The 25,067-nt window shown below is 37.6% G+C and overlaps 1 protein-coding gene across 1 annotated transcript in view; it reads right to left on the reverse strand.

The window, feature by feature from the left end:
• Window positions 1-3,342: 3,342 nt before the first annotated feature.
• Window positions 3,343-25,067, reverse strand: part of CNST (consortin, connexin sorting protein) — a 93,681-nt gene continuing 71,956 nt past the window's right edge. Inside the window, exons 9-11 of the mRNA XM_061160206.1 lie at window positions 21,459-22,345; window positions 7,615-7,750; window positions 3,343-5,976 (exon numbers count right to left, since the gene is read on the reverse strand). Coding sequence (XP_061016189.1) covers window positions 5,771-5,976; window positions 7,615-7,750; window positions 21,459-22,345 — 1,229 coding nt within the window. The 3' untranslated portion in view covers window positions 3,343-5,770. The remainder of the gene's footprint in view (window positions 5,977-7,614; window positions 7,751-21,458; window positions 22,346-25,067) is intronic.

A 25,067-nucleotide genomic window follows, 5' to 3' on the forward strand; every position in this document is an offset into this window, starting at 1 on the left:
ATCCTATTCCATTGGTCTATGAGTGAGTGAGTGAAGGTCACTCAGTCGTGTCTGACTCTTTGCGACCCCATGGACTATACAGTCCATGGAATTCTCTAGGCGAGAATACTGGAGTGGGTAGCCTTTCCCTTCTCCCGGGGATCTTCCCAACCCAGGGATCGAACCCAGGTCTCCCTCACTGCAGGCGGATTCTTTACCAGCTGAGCCATGAGGGAAGCCCCCACTGGTCTATAGGTCTATCTTTATGCGAGCATCACACTGTTTTGGTTACTGAAGTTTTGTAGTGGGCTTTGAAATTGAGAAATGTGAGTCCTCCAATTTTGTCTTTTTTCAAGACTGTTTTGGCTTTTCGGGCCCCCTTTTACTGCCATATAAATTTAAAATTGGCGTTTCTATTTTGGAAAAATAGGCTCTTAAAATTTTTGATAGGGATTATATTCAATCTGTAGATCACTTTAGGTATTATTAACAATATTATCTCCCCATTCATCAATACCTTTCCATTTATATAGATATTATTTAATTTCTTTTATAATGTTTTATAGTTTTCAATGTACAATTTTCTCTTCCTTGGTTAAATTTATTCCTAGGTATTCTATTCTTTCAGATTCCATTGCAAATGAAATTGCTTTCTTAATTTCCTTTTCTTAATGTCCTTAATTTTATTAAAGAATGTTGAATTTTGTCAAATGCTTTTTCTGCATCAGTTGGGATAATCATGAAGTTCTTTCCCCTTATCCTATCAATGTGATGAATTACACTGATTTTCTTAGGCTGAACCACCCTTGCATTCTTGGGGTAATGTCAGTCTTTTAATCATTCTAGCAGGTGTGTGGTGGTATCAGTTCTCATTTGCATCTTGATGACTAATGATATTCAGCAACTTCTCATGTGCTCATTAGGCGTTGTGTATACATACACAACGCCTAATGTAAATAAATTTATCCAGTAAAGGCCTTGTATTCAGTACTGAAAGTGGTTTTCAAATGGGTTGTCATAATATGGAGTTGCATGAGATCTTTACATATTCTGAATACAAGGCCTTTACTTGATAAATTTATTGTGAATTTCCCACCCCCCATCTTCAGCTTGTTTTTTCATTTTCCTAACCATGTTCAAAGAGCATGTGTTTTAACAGTCCAGCTGATCAATTTTTCTTTTATGGTGTACTTTGTATTCTAAGAAATCTTTACTTACTCAAAGGTTGTGAAGATTTTCTCTTGTTTTAGAAGTTTTATAGTTTTAGCTTTTGCATCTAGATCTATTTATTTCAAGTTAATTTTTGTGTTGTGTGAGGTAAAAGTTTAAGTTTATTCTCCAGTGGGACACAGAGTTGTTGCAGCATTATTTGTTGAAGACGTCCTTTTCCCCTAACTGCCTTGGCATGTTAGTAGATCACTTGAACACATACACAGGGCTTTCCTTTTGCCAAACCACAGTTTTGAGTATTACAGCGTTCAGTTTTGAAATCAGGAAGTTCAAGACTACCAGTTTTATTCTAACAAGTTCACCGCTATCTTCTAGGTCATATGCATCTCCAAACATATTTTAAAATCAGCCTGTCAACTTCTAAAAATTGCTGGAATTCTAAGAGGGACAGTGTCAGGTCTATTGATCAATATTATTTTCGTAAAATGAATTAGCAAGTGAATTTTCTCCTTAGTGTTTTGTTGGATAGGTACTATTTCTTATTTAAATGACTGCTAGAATTTACTGGAGAAGCATTTAGATATGCAGTTCTGTGAGAAAGTTTTCCATTGTGCTATTCAGAGCTATTCAGGCTTTAGATTTTGAAGAAGGCTCCTGCCAAGAAGCTTTTTACTCTTGGAAACATCATCTACTATTAATGCCACAAATGCTAACAAGAAGCAAAAAGTAGTAATTATCAGAATTTTGGCTGCAGAAGATTCCTGTCTATCAAGGTGCTATGCAGATGGCCTAGACGGAATTTTACGTTTATTCCTAATGCATGATACATGGTAGAAAGGAATGAACTTAAGTTTCCACCCCCATGAGTAGTAGTATTCTGTTTCTTCATTCTCCCCTCCCTTTCACAAATATATTTACCTTGTCAGATGCTAACTTCATTAAGCTGGTACTATTTCTTGCTTTGAGAGCCCCAGCACCCAGCTCAGTGCTAGGTAAACTGTAGGCATTCCAGTTTGTCAAGGTACAGATAACAACTAACACTGTCGTTCATGGTACTGCAGTGTTTTTGGGGCAACAGGCAAGAGACTGAGTTTAGGACTTAACTCTTCTTAGGACTGTGAAGAAGAGATGCCTAGTAGCCTCCACCAAGAGAGACTGAAATGCTACCAGAATTCCTTAAAGAAAATTCTTTAGCACATAAGGCTCACTAATTTATCCTTGATGTTATTGAAATATCATCTGGCACTAGAATTTGTACCATAAACCTCAGATCACTCTTCTTCTTTCTGAAGATGGAAGCAACATGATAGAAGTGAATGCATAATGGATTCTGGAATTACAAGGCCTGATTTAAGGGATGTATGCTTACTGATCTAAGCATCAAATGAATAAACGTGCAAATACTATGTACACTTCATAAGTAAGTATACAAGTGTACTGAAAATGTTAGTTGCTCAGTTGTGTCTGACTCTTTGTGATCCCATAGGCTGTAGCCCACCAGGCTCCTCTGTCCATGGAATTTTCCAGGCAAGAATACTGGAGTGGGTTGTCATTTCCTTCTCCAGAGGATCTTCTGACAGAGATTGAACCCACATCTCCTGCATTGGCAGTTGGATTCTTTACCACTGCACCACAAAGGTAAGTTAATATTAACTGAGCCCACAGAAATAAATAAGAGTTATACAGGTCAGGTTAGTGGGAACACAAACATTTAGTCTCTCTCTGGATTGGGGTTAAATGCCACAAAGTCAGCTTCAGCAATACAGGTACTAGGTAAAAGATTTCTTTGTTCTTTTCCCAATCTTGCGTCTTCATTTCTCGATTCCTATCCCTTTCTCCACCTTACCATTTCAGCAAGACCCAATTCACATCTGTCCTTTCAAAACAAGGCCCACCTCCAAATTTTAAATCCTCTTAGCATAATACACAAATTCACAGCTCAATATAGTAAACCTCCCAGAGAGATTTGATTTTTAAATCTGAAAGAATGAATTTTTACAGTGAATTTCAGTGGCTGTTTCAGGCAGATGGGGAGATGTTTTAGAAGCACAGGAGCATTACATAGCGACCTATTAGACTACCCAAAGTAATCTACTTGCGGGGCCAGACCAACTTCTGAAATTACTTTACTTTCACTTTAAATAAAGCGGTTTTTCTCAGTACCCAAGAGGTTCAAATAAACTCTCTGAGACATTTTGTTGGTGTAGATTTTAAATTACAAGCTTGATCTGTTACCCCCAAATACAGTTTTTAAGGAAGATTAGTTACAAATCGTTGTCAGTACTTTCCAATGACAGAAAAAATTACATGATAGTAAAACTGGATGAATTCCTTATGTGAGAGATAACAATTCTCTCATCACCAGATGGAATTACTCCAATTCATGCAATAAATGACCATTACATTTTTAAAAGTTGCCCTAGTTTTTCTAGGTGAGATTTCATGCCTATTTTAAATCAAGACATCAGTATGCTCTTGAGCTCACCTCACTCTCCATGGGAAGCAGTGAGGACACACATGGTTTTTCTGAGATACAACTGAACTCCAGAGGACCACAGTGTCATCTCAGATCTTTCACCTCTGTGTGAAGGTGCCTAGGAGATCTTCAGTTTCAGAAGTAATGGCCCTGGTGGCCAATGTAACACTACAGATTATTTAGAACTTCAATAGTGATCAAAAAAAGGAACAGGAAGGAAATTTTGACTTATCTTGACATAAAAGCGGCAGAAATCAGCATTGCCAAATTTCTGTAACTATAGATCATGAGGGTAAAACAGAAGGTTCGTCTATGTAGGGGATACCCACACAGTAGACTTTGTGAATGTCTCTTACAGAACCACATAAGATAGTACCATCAACATTTTATATATTTACATATAAGTTGAATACAAATTCTTAAAATTTATAATAGAACATTAAAATAATCTTCTAATAAAATCAGCCTTAAGTATAAGGAATCTAGATTTCAGTATCTTGTACACTTCTAAATAAATATCTTTGATCTATAATCCTTGAAAATATTATAGTTTATGGTGGCATGATAGAGACAAGTCAAACAGTATTATAGGTAAAAATAAAACATCAATTTAAAAATAAGCCTAAAAACACACTGGGTTGAAATTATAGAAAATCAAAACACTAAGTATACAGTAATTAAATATCAGGTATAACCAAATGTGTGCTAAATGACACAATTTCAACTTCTATAAAAAGCCCTTTAAAAATCATAAGTCTAAATAAATAAGCTGAAACACCAAGGGATGTACTGTACCAGCCAGTAACAACTAGTAAGAAAATTCTCTTTTTCTTTCAAATGATCCTAACCGAAAAACATGAAATAATGATCACTGCTAAAAAACTATAATTCATGTGTTTTGTTTCTTTTAGAATGCTATCAATGAGATTAAAAAGTTAAAGAAAGGCTTCCTAATTGTTAGGTCACTGTACTTTAGAAAAGGAAAACTGACAGATTTAAATAAAAATCAGACATTTGTCTATTTAAGATATGATTGAATTTTCATCTAATGACCCCATAATAGGTCTGAATCAAGCCCATGATATGAATGCACATTCAAGCATCTGAATGTCTGATCTGTTAATACTGAATTATATATGATGATTTAATTTCATTCACTAAAGTATTAATTTATTTTACTTAAGACCAGAATCAAAACATCTAGAGCAGGAAATAATATCTTATTCATCTTTGTAGAAGGGGTCTTAGATTCTCAGAACATAATAGGTGCTCAATAGGTCTTTACTGAATTGAGCTGAATCCGGCATTCATTATAGGAAGCATTGAATCCATGATGAAACTGGCTGCCTGAGACTCAGAGGGAGCTATTCAGTTTTATCTCTAGGCCTGTGATGAACTTCTGGCTAGTTAACCAAGTTAACTGTCACTGTAACTGTCATAGTTTCTCAATTCAGGGCCAAGATTTCTATAATTCATCTGTTCCACAGTTAAGCCTTCTTGAAAGTTTTGTGCCGGCACATTTACAGTCATGTTGAAAGAATAATCTTTGTTATTCTATGTTGGGTTTTTGCTTATGACAGCTGTCTGAAATACACACACACACACACACAAAACCATTTCGCAAGTGGAAAACAGAATCTGAAAAGAGTGCACAAAGCCTAAATTACATAGCTCCCGAGGTGAACTAAAAAAAGACACTGAACCCATAAGGAAACTCCTTTTCATTACACACACACTTATTGCGTGATGGCTGGAAGCAACGTCTTTGGACCAACAACTGTAAATCAAGAGTGTCCTTTAACCATTAGCTTGAAGGTAGCCAAAAATGGTTTGGCTCCAACACTGCCCTGTCCAGTTCTGCAAAGTGTAGCTCATTACACTAGGAAGCAGCGAGGAGGAGGTGGACATGCCGTCCAAAGACCATTCCTTCCATCCACAGTGCTCAGATCAATATCTCTTCGTTATGTGATTATTCTAAGAGTTCCTCTGGATTGCCATTTACAGTTGCTGTTTCTGATGTCTGTTGTTCCTCTGTGGGGAAGGGGCGGGGGCGCGCACGTTACAGAACTCCTGAAATAAAAGCTGCTCAGAAAGTTTCACTCTTTGATTCTCACTGCCAGCATGCCTGTCCTTCTTGAATGCTTGCTAGGAGAGGTAGATCCAGTGTTTAAGTTCTGCTATTCCCTGTAGTAACTTAGTGTAATAGAAGTCCATGTTGTCTGCAAAGTCTGTACAAACGGGTGACTCCATGTCCCCAAAAGTGCAGTATAACGCAGTTCCTCCCACACTAAGCAAAACCGTCACTATGCAGAGCAAGACCAGTAAAATACAGGAACCACCTCCAACTTCATCTGCAAACAGGAAAACAGAGTAAGGTTAGCTGACACAAGAATCAAATTCTAGTGTCTTGTCTCACCAATTAAGGTAACTAGATGTTTCTAACATTAGTCCTCTACGGATAGTCCCTGATAGAAAGCTAGTGTACCAATGACTGTACAAGGACCTGTTACCATAAAGATATACACTTGTGGAACTTGTGAATGCTAAAATTAAAACTAGTTCATTTATCCAATGGATATAACCACTTCCATTAAAAAAGAAGAAAAAATTTGGCAGTATATCTCAGATCAAACACATGTGGTTAAGGATTTTTATAGAAACAGGATTATGTAATTGTATTCTCCTTTGATTGACATATTTAGTTTAGTAGATCTTCATAGTTAATAGACCTTAAAAGGAGATTTAATAGTTTATACTTAGTATAGTTTTTATACATACAAATAAAAAGGATTGTATCATTTGTGCTGTGTTTCTTAGTTTTTTGGGGGGTTCTGGTCAATTCAATACTTTTATCATCTTTTCTGTTTTTGCCATGATTCACACTCACCCTCTTATCTTTGTTAGCAATCTATTTTATGTATTTTTTCAGCTATTTCTCCTTTATCATATATTTATTAAAACATTTAGATACAATTTATTTTAAAACATCTATTTTGTTTTATTTATCTACATGCACTGACACTGTTTAGAGCTGTGCTGTCCAACATGGAAGCCAAGAAGCGCAGGTGGCTACTGAGGACAAGTTACATGACTTAGTCTGAGATGAGACGGTTCCTAAGGGAACTAGGGACTGTCAGTTCTAAATCCAGGGTTCCTTCTACTAAGCAACAATTCAGTACCGATAGGTACAAAGAACTGAGCACTTTATCTGGAGAAGACTGTGATAGTTACAAGCAAGGTTCAGGGTAAAAATGAGGAGTGAGAACAGATTATTTCCACGGCTCCTGCCAGCTTTATAGTTGTAAAAATTTAGAAACATCTACTGCTATCACTTTATATCATACTTAGAAATTGTGTCTACACATTGACATCACTATTTAATAATGCAGTTGTTTTATAAACATGAAAAGCACACTGGCAGATTCTTGGCCATGTTTCTACTCACTCTGATTTACCTAGGCCTTAGGTAAACGTGACAACAACCTTAAATACAAGCCCAGGAGGAAAAAAAAATCAAACAATAGCAACAGTGTTACAACTACTGCTCTTGAGAGACACTGTTTTTCCCATAGAGTTGAGAAGAAATCAACCAAAGAGAATATATTTGTAATTTATAAATATCTCAACAGCCAAGGAGTATTGACTGCCACTGAAAAGAAGACAAAAACAGCAGGCTAACTAAAAACAAAAAGTCAGAAAACAAAACATTAAACAAAGAAACTGAAATGAGCTCTCAACACTGACAACTATCTGTGGGACAGGAAGGCAAGGAGATGAATTTTGCAACTGGTCACTTATTTGAGCAAATAGAATACTTAGGACTTACTTAAGAACTGATGATAGTTCACTTCACTGTGTTTCTTTATATAATGCAACTAAGTCTACATATTCTTTACAAATCCTATTACCAAACGTCTTATTGTACATTAATTCATTCTTTCGGCAAACACTGATCAAATCTGTGCCAGAGACAGTGCTGAGCACTCTACCTTGATCTAAGCTGTCGTCTATTTCTTGGAATCTCACTCTTCGCTTGGATGGTTTCTGTTGCATCTGGGCAGGATGATCTCCTACAGTATCATTCCTCTTCTTCAATATAGAGACCAATCCTTCAGCAGGAACAACCTGGCAGAAATGATAAGAACCGTCTGTTATATTATGGTAAGACACATCAGTGATATTTTACATGTAGTGGTAAGAAGGCTAATTCAATTCAACAAGTATTGGAATTCCTATTAGAGTTTTAACCAATAGGAAAAAAAATATAACAATTATCAAAATTTTACAGAATAACACTTTCACTTGTAATCAGATACTGCCAAATACACACTTCTAAAATACTGATTTCTTTTCTAAAGCCTTGAATTGAATCCAGGGCCAGGCAGTGTGACACAGCATCGACTGGAAATCAGGCCTCCTTTAAAGCTCCCCTTACCTGTTACGTCATCTATAAAATGATTCCTAACTGCCCCTCTTTGCTTAATCATCAGTGCTGGGTTTTGCTTTACAACAGAGGCTTTTTTTCATTCATCAGCAACTTTTAAGAAATGAATATGTGAGGCTAAAAATACACTTGATACCAACTTTTAACATCAAAATCAGTGTTGTCCTCAACTTCTCTGAGAAACTACACATTTACTAAATAATGTTACAGTACTCTAAACACTTTAAGAACTCTTCTAGAATATCTCTCAGACCTAGTTTACTAGGCATATATTACCATGTAGTATGCATAGTGTGGCAAACTATGGCCAGTAGGCCAAAGGCCCACTGCCTAGTTTTGTAAATACAATTTAATTGGAATACAGCCAAGCTCACTCATCCACATATTGTATATGCCTGCTCCAATGGGAAAACTAAATACAGGCCAGAAAGTCTAAAATATTCAATCCTTGGCCCTTCATAGAGTTTGCTATTATCTCATTAGTCCCTACCTCTACCCCTTTCTACGCTGTCTTTCTGATTTTCACTTGGGATACCTCTCTTCTCCCTCCACCCCACCCTTTATTTAGGATCAAAGAAAAAACAGAAACCCTTGCCATTTCGGAATGAAAAGACTCCGAGGTGTAGGGAGAAAGAGAAGAGAATTGGTTCGTGGAGCCAGGCTGGGAAGCTAGAGGCCTTACTAAAGGCCCCCTAAGCAGTAGGTTGATTCACACAGGTTGACTTGTGGTTGCCTGCTTGGACAAGCTGTAGGTGATGACACAGTTGGGCACTGTGTGCCTAACACTGTACATGTCACTGATTTGCTGGTATCACATCACTGTAAGCTGACCACTTCCTGTAATGTCATTTATCTGATCAATGGTATAAAATACTTAATATGACTTGGAGTTCCAGCCAACCATCTTTGATAATAAACTATACATAAATATTATAGATTCTATTAGTTCTTTTTATAACTGAAGGCTTTTTGGGTCAAATAACTCAATATTGTCTTCTACTGGGCTTCCCTGAACATGAATCTATAGAAACCATTATCTCAAAAAAAATAAAAATAAAAAATCAATGTTAGTAATTTATTCTTTTTATAGAAAATATGTATTTCAGATGATGTATTTCTTTTGAGAAAGCTGAAGCACTTTAGTGACATTAAAATGATAAGTACAAATTATGTAAAGGAATAGTTTTTCAATCTTTCATCAGAAAGCAAAACATTAAAGAGAATCTTCATAAAACAAAGAAAAACTTTACAAGTATCATGCTGAAACTGGGTACTTAAGGGAGAAAAAGAAGTCCTAATAAGTTTCCAAAGGGCAAGACATGGAAAATGGAAATTAATTTTTCATAGATTCATTTACTATCGATTTTCTCCATAAAACAGTATTTACCAAAAGTGATGTCACCTATCACAGGTGCTTTCAAATTGCTTTAACTACTTAGAATAAACAATTCTATTAAGAATAGCTCTGAAGAAGACCCCCAGAATTGCATTACTATTAACTGTATATCATTGTGATCTGACTTTTGAATCTGTAAATTCAAGAAACAGACCCAACAGTAAATTGAAAGAACTGCAACTATGTATAAATGGATGGTGAAAGGCCAAGAGAAACTCTCAAAATCATCTGGAAAGACACAGATGGTGCTTCTAAGACCTAGAAGCTATATTAGGTGCAGGAGTTGTTAGGCCCCCACTTTAGCTCCTGCTTGGCCTAATTTGGGGTGTTTGGCTCCAGAAGTCAAGTAGTTACAGGATACAAGACTTTCCAAGTGGCCCCATCTTATTTACCATGGGTGGCAGTGAACTTTGGCAAATTTTTGAAAGAGGGAAGAAGAAAGAGTATGAGAAATTACAGTTATGTGGGATGAGCCAGCATGCTGTCTTGACACCCTCCCCACTCAACCCTTAATTCCTGGCAAAAATCTAACCACAGGCTTTACTTTCTTTTCCTTTTTCTCTCCCACCAAGAACATGTTTCAGCAAGACAGTGTCTGAAGTGAAGGAATGTGCTCTTTTCCATTATTTCCTTTAAGTCTTGCTCAGGGATCTTCTCCAGGGATCCTTCTTTTTTAACTGCCCTCTGGTCCTACAGACTACAGGGATGGTGGGACCAAATTTAGGCATAGGAGATGCAAGCCAAAAGGGAAACTCTTAGAAGACAGGTCTTTTCTGTTCTGGGAGGAGTTTTGAATAAAGGTCTTAGAACCTACCCCTAGCAAGGCAATTCCTACTTACCATGCTAAGGCAATTGGACAAAATATTTAAGAAATGACATTGGTAGAGTTTAATTTTATGGTAGAAGGGCAAGTTAGTTAAAACAAGATCATGGTGTTAGTCTGGGGTCTCATTCAAAAGTTTGCCAAGTGTTTCTAAGTTTAGGGGACACAGAAATGTGTCTACTCCAAACTACTTAAAAAAATTTTTCTATGCTTCTATGCCTTTTAATTTTTTAATCATAATGTCAATATTAAAAGGTCAAGAAATTTTAAACCTCAAAAAACGAAGCTTTAAAAACTAAACTTAGGTAATTCTCTGGTGATCCAGTGGTTAGGACTCTGTGTTCTCACTGCTGAGGGCCCAGGTTCAATCCCTGGTTGGGGGAACTAAGATCCCACAAACTACATGGCACAGCAAAAAAATAAAAAGAGAGAAAATAAAACTAAACTAAATTTAGTTTCCCACTTCAATTACCAAATTCCTTTCCTACCAAAACAAAGTATACCAAGCCTTTACACGGAGAACAAAAAGAATGTCTAAGCTGCAATTAGTGTAATTGTTACTGGTACCACACTATGAATTAGTGCAGAATTTAAAAAAATAATGAAATATCCACCTGGCCTAGTTCTGCATGGGCTTCCCAAATTGCATTAGTGGTAAAGAACCTGCCTGCCAATGTAGGAGATTTAAGAGACATGAGTTCCATCCCTTTGTAGGGAAGATCCCCTGGAGAAGGGCATGGCAACCCACTCCAGTATTCTTGCCTGGAGAATCCCATGGACAGAGGAGCCTGGCAGGCTATAGTCCATAGGGTTGCACAGAGTTGGACACAAATGAAGTGAGTTAGCATGCATGGTAGCTCTGTATATTTGTAAATAAATAGCTCTCCTGCACTTCCCCTCAAACATCAATGATCATCACAAACAGCATTTTAAGAATGAACTGGTTGTAAAAACAAGATTATTCTGCAACTCTGCTGGCACAGGAAATCATAATATGACAAGGAAAAAAACACTCAGACAGGCCTTGCTATTAAATCTGCCTCCTCAAAGGAGAAAATAGATATTAAAAAATATTATTTTATTGATCTAGGCTTTGCTCAACCCAGAACCTTAAGGCTGCTTGGTTTGCAACTAACTTGATAATTAATATTCATAAGTCATATTAGTATATTACAAATAGCTTGAATGCCAGCAATCTCACTGTAGAAACACATGTCAAGTTTCCTGCTACTCTTCTTCACTGAAGGAAAAAGTCACGGTTCTCTGTTTAGTCCTTTAGATCTGGGTTCCATAATAAGAACTATAATTTAGTGAATCTCTACACTTTCTGTAAAGACATTTACATAGTATGTCATCAGTTCAGTTCAGTTCAGTCGCTCAGTCGTGTCCGACTCTTTGTGACCCCATGAACTGCAGCACACCAGGCCTCCCTGTGCATCACCAACTCCCAGAGTCCACCCAAACCCATGTCCATTGAGTTGGTGATGCCATCCAACCATCTCATCCTCTGTTGTCCCCTTCTCCTCCTGCCTTCAACCTTTCCCAGCATCAGAGTCTTTTCAAACGAGTCAGTTCTTCACATCAGGTGGCCAAAGTATTGGAGTTTCAGCTTCAGCATCAGTCCTTCCAATGAACACCCAGGACTGATCTCCTTTAGGATGGACTGGTTGAATCTCCTTGCAGTCCAAGGGACTCTCAAGAGTCTTCTTCAACACCACAGTTCAAGCATCAATTCTTCAGCGCTCAGCTTTCTTTATAGTCCAACTCTTACATCCATACATGACCCACTGGAAAAACCATAGCCTTGACTAGACGGACCTTTGTTGACAAAGTAATGTCTCTGCTTTTTAATATGCTGTCTAGGTTGGTCGTACCTTTCCTTTCAAGGAGTAAGCATCTTTTAGATTCATGGCTGCAGTCACCATCTGCGGTGATTTTGGAGCCCAGAAATATGTCATATTAATTATGTCACATTAATATGTCATACTTAAGTCCTATTTTACAGATGAAGAAGTCAAGCTGAGACAGCTTAAATAGCTTGCTTACATTTGTAGCACCAGCTATTGGCAGAGTTGAATACAAACACAAGATTAAACCTCCTGCCATTTCCTTAATGTGAAAAGATCTTATTTTCCATGAGTATTAAAATTTTGCTTAGTGTCATTTGTTATATATTACAATTAAAGTGAGATGAACAGAACTTTCAAATAAACCTAATAAGTTTCTTTTGTCTTTCCAAAGCACTTTATACAACAAAGCCTTATCTTATAAATCACCAGAATTAAGATATACTTAAACTAATGGCTAAATCTGTCTATCTAGAGACACTGGGGAGGAGATGGTTAGATGAAAGATCATTTGTGTCATTCAATTCATCTGGAAGTAGATTAATGTCATGGCTACTACGACAGCAAATTAACAAAACAAGTCACAGCTGGAGCAACAGGAACTGAGGCTAAATGGAGGAAAGTCATCTTCTAGAAAGAAACACAATGGTTATCTCCAACCCCACGATGCTGCATCTTAGAACACTGCAATTTGGAGAGTGAAAAACAAATGATGATGAAGTATAGCGATACTGAATTTTTCCAAGATTAATCTAAAAAGGAAAAAATTTTTTAAAATAAAAATATGAGTTTTATAATATACCTAAGTTTCTAAATTAGGCACTATCTGTTGTTTTTGTAATTAGGCTTTATTTGTTTAAAGGGACAATTTAATAAGTATAAAATAGGAAAAGAAATGGGTAAGAATATCAAGACACCATCCCACTTTTTAATCCCCAGTAAATCACTTAAAAAGGTAGATTCCAAGAGAACTCCTGATTCACTTTCCCTCAAAACTGCTCCATTAGCAAATCTTGTTAGTTCCTCCTTCATAAAAATATATCTTCACCACATCCATTGCTACTGAGTCCTTCACTATTTCTCACCTGAATAATTGCAATAACTGGATCAATCTCCTTTCTCTGGCCTCTGTCTTCACTTTTCTAGTCTCCGTAGAGCAGGCAGGAAACAAATAAAATCACATCTTCTGCTCAAAATCCATTTCAAAATGTTACCACCAATTAAATTTAATTCTAGTTCCTTACCTTGGTCTACGAGGTCCTCGAGGAACTAGCTCAGCTTGTCTTCTTCACCTGAACGTCCTACTGTTCTGTTCACTGTGCTCTAGCTTTGCTGGCCCTCCTGCTGGTCCCCTCATTGCCCTCCCTTCCACCCTGGTTAGCCAGAGCCCATTCCTCCACCCTACCTAGCATGTTGGTCTCTCTATACCCCTTCATCCTGCTAAAATTTCTTCAGAGCCATTATCAATATATAAAACAATACTGCTTATTTTTATGTGAACTTAACTTATTATGTGTCTCTCCCTCTAGAGTAAGTATCATGAGGGCAGGTGAAGTGAAGTGAAAGTGAAGTCGCTCAGTCATGTCCGACTCTTTGCGACCCCGTGGACTGTAGCCTACCAGGCTCCTCCATCCATGGGATTTTCCAGGTAAGAGTACTGGAGTGGGTTGATCTGTATTCACTGGTATCTCCTTAGTTTCTAAAATACAGTAGGTGCTCAATAAATATGCCAAAAAGCAAATGAATATACAGATGAGCAATTTATATAAAGCCCCTAGCCTATACTTACTCAAATAACATAGCCTTTCCCCTTAAAATAATCGAAACCAAATATATCCTTAAAGGTGATTTATTTTTCTAAGTGAACTAGGTCAAAAGAAGAAAAGAGGAGAAGGGGAAGGCTTATCGTATACAGGTGGCTGTTAGGCTTTGCAGAGAATAAAAAAATGCATTCAACAGGATCCCCACCCTTCAGGAACTTGCAATTTAGTGAAGAGGGCAATATACAAACATGTGTGTGTGTCCTTTAATAACAGGACAGGTAGACAGAACTTTGGGAGGAATGATGTTCAGGCCCCTCCCTCATCTGCAAGTCAAAGGAAAAAACATTATGGACTTTGGTGTACTTAGGAGTATATCTATCTAAAGAAACAAAAGACCTATATATAGAAAACTATAAAACACTGATGAAAGAAATCAAAGAGGACACAAATAGATGGAGAAATATACTGTGTTCATGGATTGGAAGAATCAATATTGTGAAAATGAGTATAGTATCCAAAGTAATCTACAGATTCAATGCAATCCCTATCAAGCTACCAATGGTATTTTTCACAGAACTAGAGCAAATAATTTCACAATTTGTATGGAAATACAAAAAACCTCAAATAGCCAAAGCAATCTTGAGAAAGAAGAATGGAACTGGAGGACTCAACCTGCCTGACTTCAGACTCTACTACAAAGCCACAGTCATCAAGACAGTATGGTACTGGCACAAAGACAGAAATATAGATCAATGGAACAAAATAGAAAGCCCAGAGATAAATCCATGTACCTATGGACACCTTATCTTCGACAAAGGAGGCAAGGATATACAATGGAAAAAAGACAACCTCTTTAGCAAGTGGTGCTGGGAACACTGGTCAACCACTTGTAAAAGAATGAAACTAGAACACTTTCTAACACCATACACAAAAATAAACTCAAAATGGATTAAAGATCGAAATGTAAGACCAGAAACTATAAAACTCCTAGAGGAGAACATAGGCAAAACACTCTCCGACATAAATCTCAGCAAGATCCTCTATGACCCACCTCCCAGAATATTGGAAATAAAAGCAAAAATAAACAAATGGGACCTAATTAAACTTAAAAGCTTTTGCACAACAAAGGAAACTATAAGCAAGGTGAAAAGACAGCTTTCAGAATGGGAGAAAATAATAGCAAACGAAGCAACAGATAAAGGATTAATCTCAAAAACAAACAAGCAACTCCTGCAGCTCAATTCCAGAAAAATAAATGACCCAATCAAAAAATGGGCCAAAGATCTAAACAGACATTTCTCCAAAGAAGACATACAGATGGCTAACAAATACATAAAAAGATGCTCAACATCACTCATTATCAGAGAAATGCAAATCAAAACACAATGAGGTACCATTACACACCAGTCCGAATGGCTGCTATCCAAAAGTCTACAAGCAATAAATGCTGGAAAGGGCATGGAGAAAAGGGAACCCTCTTCCACTGTTGGTGGGAATGCAAACTAGTACAGCCACTATGGAGAACAGTGTGGAGATTCCTTAAAAAACTGGAAATAGAATTGCCATATGACCCAGCAATCCCATTCCTGGGCATACACACCGAGGAAACCAGAACTAAAAGAGACACGTGTACCCCAGTGTTCATCACAACACTGTTTATAATAGCCAGGACATGGAAGCAACCTAGATGCCCAGCAGCAGATGAATGGATAAGAAAGCTATGGTACATATACACAATGGAATATTACTCAGCCATTAAAAAGAATACATTTGAATCAGTTCTAATGAGATGGATGAAACTGGAGCCCATTATAGAGAGTGAAGTAAGCCAGAAAGATAAAGAACATTACAGCATACTAACACATATATATGGAATTTAGAAAGATGGTAATGATAACCCTATATGCAAGAGAGAAAAAGAGACACAGATGTATGGAACAGACTTTTGGATTCTATGTGAGAAGGTGAGGGTGGGATGATCTCAGAGAATAGCACTGAAACATGTATATTATCATATGTTAAACAGACTGCCAGTCCAGGTTGGATGCATGAGATAAGTGCTCAGGGCTGGTGCACTGGGATGACCCAGAGGAATGGGATGGGGAGGGAGGTGGGTGGGGGGTTCAGGATGGGGAACACGTGTAAATCCATGGCTGAATCATGTCAATGTATGGCAAAAACCACTACAATACTGTAAAGTAATTAGCCTCCAACTAATAAAAATAAAGGAAAAAAAATTAAAAAAAAAAAAAAAAAGAAATAATGGCAGCAGCTAGCATTTATTGAGTACTGCCCATGACAGGCACTGTGCTTGGCACTCTACATGCTAAAAAAGGCAGAGCCTAGACCTCGAGGGTGAACAAGAAATAAAGGTGTGGGGAAAGAGTTGGTCATTCCAGAGCAGACTAACACAGAAGGTGAAGACGAGAGGTGACAATATTCGAGTAATACCTGGAGCCAGCAAGGAGGCCAGGCTGACAACAATAACAGTTTTAGAACAAAGGAACAGCAGGAGATGGTGTTGGAAAGGTAAAGTGGGCCAGATTACCAAGTGTCTTGAATATCAAGCCATTTACTATACAGCCCTTATCCTGGAGCCAAATGGAGTCATGGGAAAAGACTGACAAGCAAACATTATTTTATAGCAGAGGTTTAAACTCACAGTCTATGTGTTAGATCCAGACCCGCAGGTGTGTTTGGTTGCACCTAGAGAATTTAAAAAAGCTATTCAGCTTTCTAGACAAGAAATGGGAACATTCCCCCATCACCTACAACTGAGTCATTTCATTTACCCGTGTTGCCTGAGTGGCTGGGTGATCCTATTGAGACACTACTTTTATACCGTACTAAATATAAGACCATTTGAAGGGGGAGAAGATGATACGAGCAATGGGGAAACTTATTAAGTAGCTACTGCAAGAGGCCAGAAAGAGGCAGTAAAGACGTAAATTTAAAGAACGATTTAAATGGAAAAGAAAAGGAGCTGGGTCCAAGAGACATGACAAATAAGAGATGCAGTAAGTAATCAGAAAATTTAGAGGGCAGGATAAAAAAGAAAGGCAAAGATGAGACCATCTGGCACAGAAAAAGGATAGGTAATCTCTGGATAATCCTCTGGGGCTCATTAGACACTTACATAAATCCTGGGTCAAGCATTTTCCATGTACTCTCTTACGTTATTGGAAGACTATATTTCCTCTATGGTGATGAAGCTAGGCTTACCCTGTTCCCCTTAAAACAGTCATTCAAAAACACCACGATTGTTGTTTCTATGACCCTCCTTTGTCTGAGATCCACGAAAGAGCTAACTATATGATTTCCTAAAATTCTGCTGCTTTATCCTAGCCTAGCATCTTACATTGGTAAGGGAATTGCACAGTGATTACTCTTAATGTAACTTAATCCCCGATCCCACCCAAGAGACAGAGATGACTACTGCACAGAAGTCACTTAGATTAGTTTCTCTGGAGACAAACTCAACACCAATTCTGTGTTGTTACCTTTCTCCCCATCAGAAAGTTCTAGGTTATGTCCTTCCCTATTTTGATTCCTGTGAGACAGGTAGACCTAAAGCTAAGTAATGCTACCAATATAGACACAGGACAAAGAAAATGTGTTGTCCTCTTTCAAATTAAAAGTTTTTTAAAGACTCAAGCAGTAGTAAAGGAGTAAAGAAATTATTATATTATTTCTAAAAACAAAAATCACTTGAATCTGAAGCCTTTAGTTTTCTGAACATATGACATCTCTGCCAACAGATTAAACATACATATGTTAAATGAAGAAAAATGAATGGTTTATCTCTGTATGGCATATCATGTTGCTAAAATCTGCTCATAAAGGGATCTTTGAATTACATACTATGAACATTTTCAATGTGAATAGATTAATTTTTGTAAAAATTTATCCAATACTTGATGTGCTACTTATTTAGAAAACAAAACAACTTCCTCTTCTCCACATATGTAACAGCCTACTTTGAGCTGAGTGGACTTTTATTATCAATAGCAGTATGAGGCTGGATCCTAATGCCTCCTTGAAGTTGTATAGCATATTTCCTCCTAAGGTTCTGATGCTAGGAACAGCTAAAGAGTTTAAAGAGAAGATAATGCAATCCTCCCAGGTTCCAGAACAAAGCAAGTCAATGATGTATTAGCATTACTAGGTTGCTGGGTAAGAGGAGTTTGGATTCTGACATTAAAATAATGTCAGTGTATTATGGGTATTGAGATAAAATTTCATCTTTTTCTGAAAACTAGGATACTCAAATTCAGTAAACAGGTAGCACTTGCAGTCAGACAACTGTTAGACTGAGGCTTCACACATATAACATCCTTCTCTGAATTTTTAATCACTGCATCTGTAATGTCATGGCACTCAGAAGTTACATAAAAATCACTGAATGAGGGGATAAGTGAGTGAATCGCTCTAATGTACAGACACTCCACACGTGATAAACTTTTTTTTTAAGAATCTATGAAATGAACATAAATGTTTTTGATGCTTTTTGAAAACTGTAGAGAGGGGTAGAATGGGGAGGGAGGTGGAAGGGATGTTTAAGTAGGAGGGGACATGGGTAAACCTATGGCTCATTCATGTTGATGTCTGGTAAAAATCAACACAATACTGTAAAACAATTATCCTTCCATTAAAAACAAATTTTTTTTAAAGATTAAAAAAAAAAACACGTTTGATGACAGTGTGTCAGGTTCTAGGTTCTTTTTTTACATAAGAAAGAACAGCAATGCTTTGGACACTAAGCTATTATTTTACTCAGCAAAATTATTCTGGCTTTGAAAACATTTCCGAAAGCTAGAAGTTTCATTTATACATATTTCTTTATTAATGAATTAAATTAGTGTACATGTTTTTAGTTCTCTATGAGGTTTTGTATAAATTATCTCATCTTAAGAAATAATGATGAACCTGAGTGTTTAAAAAAAACAACAAACACTTCCACTGTGCTGGTAATGGTTATCAGGGCCAAGTTCCACTGAGGTCAGAGCTGAGCCATGCAGAAATGACAAGAGAATGAAAGCAGAGAGATATATGGCAACAAGAGAACATACCATTATATTCTACCATAAACACAGTGGTAGAAAGTGTGACAGGCTGTAAGGAGATCTGTGAGGGGCGGAGTCACTGACAAGAAATGATAAATTTGGGAGACAAGGACTCACAAGGAGAGCACGGTTATATGGAGGAACACAGGCTACGAGCCTCAGTGGCTCCTGAGGGCAGGAAAAATATCTGTGAATATTATTTAGTTATTAAGAAATTATGTTCTGCATCCTCTGTTCACAAAAGTATGAACAAGTGTGGCAGAAGAGAGCCCCTCAAATGCCACGAACTTCTTCTGATTCTTCACTGTATCTTCATCACCTGACACATGGATGACATCCTTAACACAGTTCCACTGAAAGCACGAAATAAACAGTGTTTGGATTAAAAAGAAGTTTGCACTTAACAGCAAACCCCCTATTACCTGAACATTTTACTTAGCTCAAAACTTCATTCTTAAGGTACTATGGAAACAGTAAGCACAGTTATTTTCAAAGTTTAAAAACTTTTCCTGACACAGTTAGGCAGATTTTAATAAAGTATATTTTTTAGGATGGAGAAGGAGTATTCAGAAACAGTCTGTTTAGCATTATCATAGAAAAGTAAACTAGCATTGTCAGTCATATGCAGCTTTGAGGGTTTTAAAAACAGTACAACTTAACAGACCAATAGACTTTTAGGAAAGGGCACTATCGTGTATAAAGAGTAATTTCACAGGAGGGGTGATTTTAAGATGTATGTAGCATAATCTCCAAGGAGGAAACCTAGGAAAAACTGACATTATGAGTTTGAGGAAGGACTGTTCCATTTAGTTGTAGTACAGTGTTAATTCAACAGTAATTCCCCACCATAAATGTCCATTAAGGCAGGGAAACTCAACAGGAGCACTCTGTCCTTCTCCACAGTTTATATTTAAAAAAGTAAAACTAGACCATACAACAAGTCAGCTTGATTCAACTTGAAAAGAAGCAGTTAGACAGTAGTAACCTTCTGGTATTAAACCTAGATTTGAATCTGGTTGTGACTTTGCTTTGATAATTCCCTGTACCAGAAGTCTGATGAAAATAAAGAGAAGGAGTTCTGGGTCCTGTGTTATACGATTAGATCTATTTAAAATCTTTTTTTTTTTTTTTATTATTCTTAAAAATTATGATACAAAAATTATACACACACACACACACATAACATTGCCATTTTAACCATTTTTAGGTGAAATTATATTCATGTTGTATAACCACCACCAATATCTATTTCTAAAATTTTCATCACCCCAACAGAAACTCTGCACTCATTAAGCACTACTAAACAATTTTAAGGAAAAAATTGAGAAGAAAAGTCAGTTTATGGAGGATTGACTGTCAATGGCAATAAAAAGATCTAGTTAAAATAAAAAGAATGACTATTTTATCTATTTTGTGAAGAAAAAAATTTAAAAAATCATAGTTGATAGTTGACTATAAACTGCAAGAAAGCAAGCTAGTAACATGACAGTAATTATCTTAGGAAGCTCTCACAGGGTTTCATTTCCATATGTATTCTGTTGTCTATTTTGGCTTGGCTACATTTCCATCTTCTACTTGATGGTTTTTTATTTCAATGATAATGCAGAATCAGAAAACAACAGATACAAATCAAAATAAAAGCTTACTTGGAAAAAACATAAGATGAGAGAAGAAAAGCAGTTAGCATCCTAATTCTCAGAGAAATAAACAGAATTAGACGGTAACTCCATAAGGCTGGTAACAGTATTTGAAGTCAGTATTTGAAGGCTGAGTCAGTATTTGAACTAAGGTTGTCACACACTGCTCTTTCTACTAGGCCAGGCTGCCTTTTGAAGGTGCTATAGTTTTGGTATGGCTCCCCCCTGCCCCCGCCTGAACTTTAAAAAATTGTATTCTCAAACAAAGGAGGATGGTCACTTTGATATTCTCTCCTGCCCTCTTTTGGTTTTGATTAGCTTAAATACTATTTACAGAAACTTTAAAACTTTGGATTATTTGTAAAATTTGACTTAGTCAAGGAGTATTTAGTTTGTTCAAACCTAGAGCTGATAAATCCATTCAGTATTTCCAACTCTTACTGTATCTTAAAATGTTTCATTCATTGTTATAATGTTTTAAAGACTTTCAAAATACATTAGTATTAAGAAGAAACAGTAGTATTTTATCTTCTAGATGTATGACAAGAAACATAAGGTTTCCTTACAAGAATGTAACTAATCTTATCTTGTTCATAATTCCCAGGCCTGCCAAATGAAAATTGTAAAAGTATGAAAAATGGTGTATATAATACTTATTATACTGGAGGCATGCAATATAATTAGCTGAGGTAGAAACATCATGATTATACATAGTGAGTCAAAGTTTATGCTAACTAAATTTCCCTGCCACGTTTGAGGCCAAAGAAAAATTCACAAAAGCAAGGCAATATTTAACATATATGTGCTTTCAAATTTTATCTTACTTTTAAAATTATATTTATATTAAATCTCAAATTTACCTCTGCGATCTCTATCCTTTTTGCAAGATCATCGAGAGAGAGACAGCTTTCATCAGAAGGCAGGTTCTCCTGTAGGCTATAGGATGCTTCCTCAGGAGAAAGATCTTGAAGCAAATCAGAGTCTTCCTCTTGGTTATCTTCATATGAGAGGGAATCTTCAGTATCTTTTAAGCATCCTTCTAAAAGGCTGTTCAAATAGTCGTCTGTCTCTTTACTGACTTGTTCTTCCTTATCTCCCTGTTCCTCTGGGGCCATATACACCTCTGGAAGCACTGTACTTAAATCAGACACTGGATTATTTTCACAAAGTACACTCTCAGAGCCCTCTGAGTCAGCCTGCCCCTGTGGTGATTTTCCATCACGCTGTGTGAGATCAGGTTGCTGCAGCTCATTTAATTCATTGTTCTCAAGTTGGTCTGTGGGCAACGCCTCAGAAGCATCCTGGAGTGGCAACCGGAGTTCCTTTCTTTGTGAGTATTTACCCTCAGAAATCAATGCAGGAGGTATATGATCAGAGCCTGGTAAAATCAATGGTTCTGTCACTGACTGGCTGGAAACCTTAGGGTCTTTAGCAATGTGCTCTGTTTCGGCCACGTCTTGGCAGGCCTCTGTCTGAGCCAGCTGCAGGCGGCTGTCATCCTCAGGAGCGTCCCCTGAGGAGTGGGGGCCGGACCTGCTCCCTGCCGGCTCGGAGGGCTGGGCGTGGAGCTCCTGTGTGGCTTCAGTGCTGCAGAGTGGCTCCTCCGTGTGGCCCTTCCCTGCAGTTACCGGGAGGCTCCGGGGATCTGCCTGCCTGACCACCTCATCACAGCAGGGACTGCTCTCCGGGGTCTCTTCTTTACGTTGGTTCTCTTTTCCTGATTCCATGCCAAGACAAGTTTCACTCTCTGAAGATGAAGAAAACAAGTGGTTTTAAGATTCAACACGGCACTTTGTACAGAAGGGAAGAGAAAGGACATGAATTGTACGGTGAGACACAGTAATACTCTGCACCTCTGAAATGGAAATTCTACCTGTTGGATTATAGCATCTTTAAGTAGAGGAAATACTCTAAACATTTAGTAAGTAATCCTTTAGATATAAAAATTAACAGAGATTATTCAAAAACATGTTAAGGACAAGAATATATTGCTTAGTCTTCATTATAATTGAAAAAAGTAATTTTTCAAAGGTTTAAAAGACATTCTAAACTTTATTAGCTGCATCTATTTAAACAAATATTTTAAATATTTTAAAGTGTGGGAAAATTATTTTCAGTATGTTTATGAAATATACTGTATTATATTGTAAGAAAAACAATACTGGTTCTGATCTATCAAGGCTAATTAAGGAAAATGCTGTGCTGTGCTTAGTCACTCAGTCATGTCTGACTCTGTGACCCCATGGACTGCAGCCCACCAGGCTCCTCTGTCCATGGGGATTCTCTAGGCAAGAATACTGGAGTGGGTTGCCATGCCCTCCTCCAGGGGACCTTCCCAATCTAGGCACTGAACCCAGGTCTCCCACATTGCAGGCGGATTCTTTACCATCTGTGCTACCAGGGAAGCCCAATAATCCTGCAGTGGGTAGCCTATCCCTCTCTAGAGATATTTCTGACCCAGGAATCAAACCAGGATCTCTTGCATTGCAAGTGGATTCTTTACCAGCTGAGCTTCCAGGGAAGTCCCTAAAGAACATAAATCTGTTTAAATTTATTTAAGCATTGTTAATAATAAAATCCTTAATTAATGTATTAGAAAATTACTTGTAACTTCTCAAGGGGAAGTAGTAACAAGTAGTGGTAAAAAGCAAAGCATAAGTCTTGGTACCAGGCAGAAATGGGTATGGAATTTTGATATTTCTTTCAATTTCTATTTTAAATAAAATCAATTGAAAATACTTCCCTTTGACTTTAAAATTAAACCATTAAAAACTTTCACAAAATATATACTAAATGCATACATAAATTAGTAGATCACAGAGAAGCTTGTTCATGATTCAGTTTTTGGTTGATTGTGCTACGTCACTTTAGTCACTTTCACTTCAGCTAAGTTAAAAAGTCACTGACTCTTTGTGATCCTATGGGCTGCAGCCCACCAGGCTCCTCTGTCCATTGGATTCTTCAGGCAAGAATACAGGAGTGGGTTGCCATGCCCTTCGCTAGGGGATGTTCCTGACCCAGGGATTGAACCTGTGTCTCCTGCATTGGCAGGTGGGTTCTTTACCACTAATGCACCTGGGAAGCCCTTTTGGTTGATCAAGCATTCCTAACTCCTGGCATGCTGCACTTCATGGGGTTGCAAGGAGTCAGACTTAGCAACTGAACAACTATCACAGAAGTTTTAACTTTTTCTTTTATCATATATTATTTAATTTAAAAATTATGTAAATTAAATAATATATGATGGGCCAAAGGTTAAAATCAAGGATGAAATATAGTGATGATTATATTATTATACCTGGTTTTTCATCTATTGGTACTTCAATAATTACCAATTAGCAACGGTGGCACATACCATAACAAAGAAAAGCCAGGACTTAAATGCCATCTTCTGATTTCAGAGAATCAGGGAAAGAAACTGGCAACCTCAGCTCTGCACTGCTGAGTTCGTATTACTTCTCCCAACACCTTAAGTCAAAGTCAGATGAGGAGAGGACAAGGAAAAAGAGGTCTTTCTGGGGGAGAGTACAGCATTCTTTCTTTTGTCCCACCCCAAAGAATCACTCAGGGAGATGGTAAAGCTCCGCGAGATGGTGAAGGACAGGGAAGCCAGGCATGCTGCAGTCCAAGGGGTTGTAAAGAGTCAGACATGAATTGACCGTTGAACAACAACAAAGAATCGTGCAAAGTTGGGAAGGCTGCAGAAAACCATTTTAATCCCCACTAGGTTGTCAGCTTCACCACTGAGCTTGCTGGTCTGCCTCTCTTTTAAGATGGGGAAGGTCAGAGCAAAGAGGGCCCCAGTCAGCTGCAAAGGGATCCAAGCTCTCCTCTCCAAGTTCCCAGTACCCAAAGGTTCAGAAGACAGCCCTCCAAACACATCCATAGAATTCGAAGAGTAAAGAGCATAAACACGTGGCAGAGAGGCCCTCACAGCAGAGGAATGGGGTATGCTGTCTCAAGCTGAAGGTCAGTTACCTGAAGGAGCACAAATGTCCAGGAAAGTGACTTGGAAGTGAGCTCTTCCTCACTTGGTCCTGCTGGAGCCACCAACGTCCCTATAGACTAGATTCAGACCTATGCACTAATCTAGATAGCTCAAAAGGGAACAGACCACGCACCCAGCCCCTGCAGAGCTGGTGGACAGAGAAGAGCTTTGAATAAAATGAGATTTAAATGTTAAATTTGGAACGGAATAGGACTAAGTCATAAAGAATCAAAATGAGACTATTTAATAGCTATAAATTACTGAACAGTTAGAGAACCAGTCTGAGATGGCATTCTATTGTAACAGGGAAGAACAAATTCTGACTCTATGTTGGATCTGTTTTTTTTACTTTAACCTTTGCTTTTTATTGCTTTTGTTATTATAATTACCGTCTACAACTGTAAGTATACATAATGGCCTGCCACAGGGAACCCTGCCCCTCCAACCTGACTGTTAAACTAAAGTACCTTTGTTATAAGCT

This window comes from Dama dama, chromosome 14 (genome assembly GCF_033118175.1).
Source record: "Dama dama isolate Ldn47 chromosome 14, ASM3311817v1, whole genome shotgun sequence".
NCBI lineage: Eukaryota > Metazoa > Chordata > Mammalia > Artiodactyla > Cervidae > Dama > Dama dama.